General features: G+C 37.7%; 1 protein-coding gene across 2 annotated transcripts; it reads left to right on the top strand.

Annotated features, from left to right (window-relative positions):
- Window positions 1-104: 104 nt before the first annotated feature.
- Window positions 105-8,588, top strand: letm2 (leucine zipper-EF-hand containing transmembrane protein 2). Of its 2 annotated transcripts, XM_039677097.2 has the most exons (12): window positions 204-536; window positions 1,485-1,521; window positions 2,565-2,635; window positions 2,991-3,438; window positions 4,543-4,686; window positions 4,986-5,123; window positions 5,213-5,416; window positions 5,782-5,901; window positions 6,696-6,815; window positions 7,076-7,180; window positions 7,322-7,387; window positions 8,155-8,588. In XM_039677097.2, exons 3-12 carry the CDS (start codon window positions 2,589-2,591, stop codon window positions 8,206-8,208), a joined length of 1,446 nt encoding a protein of 481 aa, XP_039533031.1. In that variant the 5' UTR covers window positions 204-536; window positions 1,485-1,521; window positions 2,565-2,588; the 3' UTR covers window positions 8,209-8,588. The 2 variants fall into 2 exon arrangements, with proteins under 2 accessions (XP_039533030.1, XP_039533031.1); XM_039677096.2 differs by lacking the exon at window positions 1,485-1,521 and having other exon boundaries at window positions 105-536.
- Window positions 8,589-9,172: the final 584 nt, after the last annotated feature.

Raw genomic sequence — 9,172 nt, 5'->3', positions numbered from 1 at the left:
ACTCTGCACTATAGCTGAACTAAGATCAGGTGGTGTGGAAGCTCTTGTGCCCTCGTCATCACGGATGAGGTCATGGGAAGTTCCATTGTCCGCCCCGTGCAGTGGATTGGCCAGCTTTGCCATTGCGTAGAGCTCGTTTATTTGTGCTTGTGGATGTCTATCACGCTGCTCCTCTCATCGGATGATCCTCCTCAGTTAGGACGTTCGGCATCACCGGGGCGTCAGAGGCTACTCGACAGGCCATTTTATATTCCGATCAAAACATTACAGTACTCGGAAGCCTCGGATGTATTAATTTATAAGTCTATTTAGATTTAAACGTAAAGGAGTGACATACCGTCGTGAATGGAGTATCACATCCCGCAAAAGGTCCGTTTTTCTCCCGTACCATCGCTTCCGAGGAAATTTGACCCTCAGCTGCAGGAGGAGCGCTGTCGAGCCGAGCATTTTTCTCCCCCGTCATCCGATCTGACAGTATATTCAATGGTTACAGCCTAATATCCATCACAACGCCCTACACGGACCCTCTTTCACAGGTAACTGTAGCTGCTAGTAATTTAACGTTAATGTTAACGTTGTTGTTTAACGTTAATGCAGTAATGTCTCACGTAGACCATCTCTACCCTATCGAGTCCATCCGTTGTCTCTAACTATTTGTTTTTAAGCAACCTCTCGCTTTTTAGTGGTGAAGTTGATCGATGTTGTGTATGTCGACTGTCTCCATAGATCAGAATGCGTAAGTTAATAACGTTAGTTTGAAGTGGTTCTGGACTGGTAAGTTAACGTTACTGTTTAGAGCTGATGATCGTGAATCTGTGGCCTCTAACGTTACTGTGGCCTTCAGCGCCTGTCATAAAAGTTCATTGTTTTACTTACGCAACACTTTTTATATAACAGTTAGGATAGTTTAAAACGTTACATTTCTTGAGTAATTATATTAGGAAGTTGAGACGGTAGTTAATGTTGACATACGCATTTTTTTAAGTGCAGTTTAATTTTGCGAGTCCGTGTCATAATGGCCGTAAATGTTACCTAAATATTATAACGTTACAATGCATATTCCTTTGCTATTTGAGATCTAAACTTTGGGTAAAATGAAACGTCACTTGTATTGAGTTAAATATGGCCTGTGACTTTGGTCGGTCTCCATGTTTGTGTTCTGTTTTAGCGACGAAGAGAAACACGTGAGTCAGTATTTGTGTGCAGTGCTCGCGACCGCCGCTTCGTCACGACAGCGTGCTTTGTTGCAGCAGAGAAGTTCACTTCACCTAAAAATGAAAAGTTTTCAGTTAGTCACTTTCATGTTGTTCCAAACCTGTAAGAATTTCTTTCTTTTGTTGAACACAAAAAGATGTTTTAAATAATTGTGCTAACCAGACAGTGGACGGTATCTTCCATGTTTTTTTTCTTCTACTATGTAAGTCAATGGGGTCCATAAACTGTCTGGCAATATTCTTCAAAATATTTGCTTTTGTGTTCAACAGAGGAAAGAAATTCATACAGATTTGGGACAACTTGAGGGTGAGTAAATTAGAAAACTTAGATTTTTTTTTTTTTTTTTTTTTGGTGAACTATCCCTTTGATACAGCAGTGATGCATGACCTTTTTCAGTTTTTGTGAATTAATTTTCACAGATTCACAAGTAAAAATAGCAATTATAAGTTTCACATAAATGAACCAAATTCACAAAAATTAAAGGTAATCTATTCCTCATAAATACTTCAGACAATCAGATTTTATCCGTAGTTAGCCTGATAGTAGGTGCACATCTCATTAAATCTCTTTTGTGAAACTCCCTACCTACACTTATTTGTAATAAAATGTAATTTCACGAAAACATTTTAAGCACCACAGAAAGACAAGCATTAAAATACAAAGTAGATTAACTAAAATAAAAAGTTTAAACGGTAGGATAAGGCTGGGTAGGAAGGGAAGAGGGATTGTTTTTTTTTTTTGTTTTTGTTTTTTTTTTTGTGTGTGTGTGTGTTTTGTTTTGTTATTGCTGTATGTTCCAAAACAAAAAGAGCACATTATGTCCAAACTGTACACATTTCCTTGTGGTTCTACATTATACTCCTGTGTATGATGTAGATAATATAACATTGTGAATATGTGCTTTAATAAAAAAAATATATATATTTGAAATGAAACTAAAATAAAAAGTTTTACAGGATTTGTCCCCCAAGTTTATCAGATTTTAAAACTCTTAAATATTTGTAAATCTAATTGTATACATTACATTCATGACTTTACATTTATTTGTGAATCTGCTATTTTCTATTGGTAAATTCATGAATATAGCAACAATAACTCTTATAGTGACAACCATTTCATTGGTTTTTAATCTCACAATTGAACTAGTCTAGATTACACCTAAGTGTTTTTTATTTTATTTTGACAGACACAATCAATCTTTACCATTAGTGTTTGCATTAAAATAATACAAAATATAACGTTACATTAATACCTGTAAAGATTTAGCCATGTATTTTACTATCCAAGAAAAGAGCACACATCCTGAAATTTTAAAATTGGCCCTTTTTTCTCTCTCTCTCTCTCTGCAGAACACCCCAATTTCAAGTCACAACATGGCAGTTTTCAGCTCACAAGTGCTTCTCGCTGTAACAAGATCAAGGTGAGGTCATCATTTATGTTATTGGTACAAAACATTTGTGTCCTATCCCAAAAACAATCACTTCACATGTCTAAGTCATCTGATTTAAGTAATTTTCTGGCTCAAAACAGCGCTGTCAGTTACCATAGACAATTATTTCGCCTTTTTTTTTTGTTCAAGCATATATATTAATTATTGCATTCAAAATATATTTGACCTGTAAAGTTAGCAAAGTCATTTTAGGCATGTGAATACTTTTCTAGGTTGATTAATGTTGTTCCTGAAGCTGGATTTTTCGTTCTTGGGCATGTAATTATAAAGTTACCATGAAAAAGTTTCCATGCTTTAACACCTCACCGTTCTCGTTTTCTTTCAGAGGATCCTACTTGCTTTCTAAAAGACATGGCAGTGTTTCGCTTCGGTCGACTGCATGCGTGCGCTATCATTCAGAGTTCGTCGGACAGGCTGCCGTCACACCCAGGTGTCCAAGGCCTCTGTACCCCTGTTACACATCCAGCTTGATCCGCCCTGGGTGCGTAGCTGCACGTCCCCTCCACAGCTCTTGTGTGTGGCTACAAGAGGCGAAGGACACCGCTGGGGGTTCTGAACCCATCAAGGGTGACGCTGTCCCGGCTGCCACCGCCACTCAACCACTGCCAGCCCCACCGGCAGTGCCAAGGAAGTCTCTGGGACAGAGAGTTCTGGATGAGCTCAAGCATTACTATCATGGCTTCCGTCTTCTTGGCATCGACACCAAAATCGCTGGCAGGATGGTCTGGAGGTTACTGCACGGGCAGCTGCTCACCAGGAGGGAGAGGAGGAGGGTACGTTTGGGACGAAATATTGGAATTTAAATAAAAGCAATCTGTCCGATTTGTCATATTTCTTTGCACTGCCATGATATACAAGCGTGAGTTGAATTTGAATAACAGTGATAACAAAATGAACTGGAAACAAAATTATGGTTTTGAAATTCCAGATTTGAGAGATGAAGTCATTGTGGGAAATTGGCACCATCATAAGGAATATTAAGTTTTTGGTACTTAGGCTACATCTTATATTACACTTACTAACTTCACAATTAATAAATCCACATCAATATAAAGAAATAAATAACATAGGCTTTCCTGTAGCTCAAACAGTTGAGTGCACCACCAAGGTCATGCGTTTGATTCCTTGGGGAAGCAAGAACTGCTAAGAATGCAAATGTACCTTGAAATGCATTGCAAGTCACTTTGGATAAAAGCGTCTGCAAAATGCATAAATGTCAATGTATAATGGGTACAACAATGTTTCATGTACAGAAATGATACCATGATTACCATATTTATTCACCATGCTATTTGCATAATATGCCATGGTACTTCAAAGAATATCATCATGGTATTACAATGTTGCCAAAAAAAAAAAACATGGTTTTGCAACAAAAATATTTTTATATTTTTCATTATCTGCTCTTATAAAAAAGAAAATGACTTTGGTACAGTCTGATATCTATAATATGGTTCTAAATGTTAACTTGCATAGCATTCCAGATAATAAAGAATAAAAATTCCCCCCTTTCATATGTGAAGCGCTTTGAGATCCCAGAAAAAGCTATACAAATGTAACAAATTATTTGTTTTTCTCTGGTGAGTCTCAACTACTTTATATAAGATGATGTAAGTATTTTGATAGGTGAAAGTGTGTCATTAGTTATTAGAGTATTATGACAAAGTAATACTGTTTGGTAATCCTATTAGAACAAACCAGGGCTTGGTCAAGGATTTATAATGTAAGGTGACACATAGGATTGCAGAACCAAGAAGCTTTACACCTCAGAGAAAGCTCAGCTGGATTAGGCCGGAAGAGCTTTTCTCAGTCTCTCTCACCCATATTGATTTTGTTTTTGACTATTCGAATAAAACTTCTCCCAATTGTCTCCACAGCTGATGCGAACATGTGCCGACTTGTTCCGGCTCCTGCCTTTCATGGTCTTCATCATCGTTCCGTTCATGGAGTTTCTGCTCCCCGTTTTCCTCAAACTCTTCCCAGAAATGTTGCCTTCCACATTTGAGACCGAGTCCAAGAAGGTGTGTCTTATTTTTTAAATGACAGCAAAAGTTGAGGACTTCAGTTTGATTAACTGGACCTCAATCATGACACACGAGAATAACAAATCTTGCATGAATAACAATAACATGTGTAAAATGAATCTGCAAATAAACTAATGAAACGGCTTCGTTTTGATTTATCGGGCCTCTTTCAGTAAACATAAATTGATGTAATTGATTTGTAAACCATTGAATCAAAGTAACCATTTTCATGAAGTTTTTTTTGCTGATTCAAAATGCAACTGTTAGTGCTGATTTTTTTGTTTTTGCTCTTCCAGGAGGAAAAACAGAAGAAGGGACTTGCTGCTAAACTGGAGCTGGCCAAGTTCTTGCAGGAGACCATTGCTGAGATGGCCAGGAGGAATAAAGCAGCTGTAGGAGACGAGACTCAGAGGTTCTCCACTTACGTTCAGCAGGTTAGTTTGACCATCAAAGCCATTTTTCCATTTCCTATGTAGTGAAATTATTCTGGATGCGATTGACTCTTCTAACTCGTCTGCTAAAGGTGCGGCACACGGGTGAACAGCCCAGCACTAAAGACATCGTGAAGTTCTCCAAGCTCTTTGAGGACGAGCTGACGCTGGAGCATCTGGAGCGGCCGCAGCTGGTGGCGTTGTGCAAACTTCTGGAGCTGCAGCCAATCGGCACCAATAACCTGCTACGTTTCCAGCTGATGATGCAGCTGCGCACCATCAAGGCGGACGATGAGGTGAGACAAACACAGACAACCGCTATTGACCCTTTACAGTGGTTGTGAAGCTGAATTTATGACTCGACATGTTGCTGTGACCTCTAGGCTTGTGAGTGACTGAGCCATACGTCTTAAAGGGATAGTTCACCCAGAAATGTACTCAGCTGTATGTTGTTCCAAACCTGAATGAGGATCTTTCTTCTGTTAAACACAAAATAATATATTTTGAAGAATGTTGGTAAACTGTCTGGTTACCAACATTCTTCAAAAGAAATTCTTCATACAGGTTTGGAACACGTTCAGTGTAAATGGCCACTTAGACCTTAAAGGAATGGGTTGAGTATGTTAAGGAGATGATCTCAGCTGTTTGTTTGTCTGTGTAGGTAATTGCCACAGAGGGTGTGCCTGCAATGAATGTAGCAGAGCTTCAAGCTGCCTGCAGGAGTCGTGGCATGAGGTCTTTGGGTCTGACCACGGATCAGCTCCGACAGCAGCTACAGCAGGTGTGTGTGCACAGACCAGTCTGACTAGGTTATAAAACTGCCTACTGGAGGATATGTATGACTGTGTTCCAACTAAAGAGTGTAGACCAATTGGAAGTGTGAAACATATGACAGATTTTGAAATAATCCTCTTATATTTACCCGCTTAAATGTGTTCCTTATTGGATCATTCCGTGTCAACTGTGCCAAATTTTTGTATTTTGTCAATATTTTCTCTTTAGAAAGAAAAACATAAATGGTAATGAAAGCCAAAATATTAAATGTCACATATGTATATTTACTGGGTAATCCACTATTTTGGGGTCAAAATGACATATTTCTCCTGAGATTTGGAGCCAAATTAAAGGGAAAGTAAAAATGTCTTTAGAAAGATGGCAGCATCATTATTTTATTTTTGCACAGAAATTGGTAGGTCTGTTATCTAAATGTGTTAACTCTAGCAATCTTTCATTAAATGCCAACGGTAAAAGTTCAAAATCTGCAAAAAGCACTTGTGTTTGTTGCCTCTAGTTTGCATGCCTGTAACTCAAGAAGTATTAGATATTATCTTGATATCCTTTTAGTTTCTGGTTCTTAACAAATAGATTTTTTTTTGTATCTTCATTTTAAAGGCCCTCAGTTTTCTAAATTTGGTTGATTTGACATAGAATGGATGGCATGGTATCATAATGCTGCAATGCTCACAGCAAAATGTATGATGTTTTCCATTCAAATACTGTTTTGTGTCACTGCTCTCTTTTTGCTTTGAATCATTGATGATTTGTGCATCTTTTTTTGCGTTCTTCGTCTCTCAGTGGCTGGACCTGCACTTGAAAGAGAATGTCCCACCGTCCCTCTTGCTGCTCTCCCGTGCAATGTACCTGACGGACCTCACTCCTAAACCTCCGATCATCCCACCGGTGCCCAAATTGGAGGTGAACACTCAATATACATGTATATCTAAACCAGAGGTTGTCAACTGCTCACTATCTGCTTTAAAAGCTGTGGCCCCAGTTCTTGCAACAAATTTCCTTTGACCTTTGAAACCTTAACTAATTGATGCTTGGACCTTAATCGGGAGGAAATGCAGACTGGCAAAACGCTGCATAAGCGACGGCTGATATGTTATCATTGTATGCTAATGGTTGTTATGGATTGATGTGCATTGACCACTGTCTCTCTGTCTGTTTCACAGAAAGCCACTCCTCCTGTGGAGGCTGAAACCACTGCCAAAGGGAACCCACTGTCCTCCTCAGTGGAGGTGCTGGTGGACTCCGCTCCTGTCATCAAAGACAGAAAGGTAGGACTCTTATTATGTCACCAATCAATGTCTTCAAATACATCTAAGCCAATCAGGAATTGCATAACAATAACCAAGAGGAGAAATGCTTACAAAAAAGGTTTAATTTATGATATTTCTAAAACTTCTTTTGTATTGCAGTCAGAAGAATTGTTGGAGAAACCTAGAGGGTTGGACATGCCATCACCCGAAGCTCAGTTAATACATGTAAGTTACAAGATGTTGTGATGAACACATAAATATGCGTGTTTATTGATTGGTGAAGGGTCATCAATGTGTGGTTTTTGCAAGATAACTTTCAATATTATGCATATTTTACTGGACTCTCCTGCTTTTATGTTACTAGGCAGAAGTTTCATTTATAGATGTTTTAAAAAAAGGTTTCCTCTGGGAAATAATTTAGAATTTCTATCAACTATTAAAACATAATATTTTCAATGGCAGTTTGCAGTTTTTGTAATATTCTAAGAGGTTTAATTTAACATTTGTGTATATATACACACGCACAAATAAATAAATGTTAATATTAGGAAAAAATTTATTGTTATTACTTTTTTCTGTGTTTATGTATTATATGTATTAAGTGTTTATATGTATTGTTTTTAACTTTTTTTTTTACATAAAGGAATAAATATAAGAAATAAACAAAAATACAGGAAATTAAAAAAAATTACATAATTTCAAAATCACAGAAAATTGAAGCAATACCAAAATAAATTCAGGAATTAAATTGTTAAAAGTTGTTTATTTTTGTTTTATTCTGATATATATATATTCTCCTACAAGTTTGGGCCTCCATAGAATGTTTAATTAAAATATATATATAAATAAATGTTTAATAGCTCATATTTAACTGTTTTAGACTTAGATTTAGTGTGAAAGTAGCTTCTACGGTGATTTTTAATGAGACCAGAAAGGAGTTCAGAAGTTCTATAAGCTGCTGGACATCAACGCTTTCTGTTCTCTCCCATCAGGCTAAAGAGGCAGAGTTGTCACAGAAATCCAAGATGAGCGCCAATGGGATATGAGAGGTGCTCCATGCTCCAATCATTCTGTCGGAGAACAGGGTGATGGTTCGTGTTTGTCCTCTTCTGCTGAGGAATCATCTCTCTGGCAGTCCAGGAACTTTCACACGGACCTGATGGACCGGCCGCATCACATTCTTCATCGACATCTGGTCCTCCAAAAAGGAGTAAAATGGTTCATGTTAGACTTTAGACATCACTCCATCTTGATATCCGTGACATGTTTACATCTGAAGATTTGACGAATTCTGTACATTTGCAATGGAAAAAGCATCAAGACTCACACCAGCCAGGAAAAGAATAAGGAACTTGTAAGATTTGCCTCCTTATGCTTAACTTCATTATGTAAATGTGTAAATAAATTGTACAATACCTGCATATTACATAAGTGCTACTGCTTCATAAAGTCGGCTGTGCCATGTGCATTGGCTAACAGATGAAAGAAATCATTATTTTAATATGAGGAATGCACATGTTTGCATTCTGGATTTAGTTTGGCAGATGAGTTGTAAATGGCCAAGTATGAGGGTATTTTTTTTATTTGAAATTTTCAAATTCCCTTTCCCAAGGGAATTTTACGTTCACTCCCTCAGGGGATGCAATTAGCGGTGTAGTAATTACGCCAGGGCTGCCTACAGCAGACTGCAGTTTGGCACAAAAAAAGGTTTAAGTTAAGTGTTTAAGTTGTTCATTGGTATGCTGTGTCCCTCTTCGAATCATGCATTTACATTTTCCTTGGCGGAAAAGCCAAATGACTACTGGAGTCATAAGTTTACGTTTCGCTTGTGGTGAAAAATATTCAAAATTCCCCCAAAGAGAAATGTTTGTTTTTGGATTCCTATGTTTGGATTATTGTGATTCATGTTGCACTGGATAAACCCAGCGAGGGAAAACAATATTTAATGGCAATACTGTAAATTTTTCATTTAAAAAGCATTGAATCCCCCAGATGTTTACTTTGTTTATC

The sequence above is a fragment of the Pimephales promelas genome, chromosome 23 (assembly GCF_988280905.1).
Source record: "Pimephales promelas chromosome 23, fPimPro1.hap1.1, whole genome shotgun sequence".
In the NCBI taxonomy this organism is placed as follows: domain Eukaryota; kingdom Metazoa; phylum Chordata; class Actinopteri; order Cypriniformes; family Leuciscidae; genus Pimephales; species Pimephales promelas.
This window is presented reverse-complemented; position numbering and strand designations above follow the sequence as displayed.

Bases quoted from the DNA above. Each gene is read 5' to 3' on its own strand.
- letm2 (XM_039677096.2), top strand. From the start codon at position 2,589: ATGGCAGTTTTCAGCTCACAAGTGCTTCTCGCTGTAACAAGATCAAG. The intron at 2,636-2,990 runs GTGAGGTCATCA...GTTTTCTTTCAG, and splicing joins CTCGCTGTAACAAGATCAAG to AGGATCCTACTTGCTTTCTA. The intron at 6,816-7,075 runs GTGAACACTCAA...TCTGTTTCACAG, and splicing joins CACCGGTGCCCAAATTGGAG to AAAGCCACTCCTCCTGTGGA.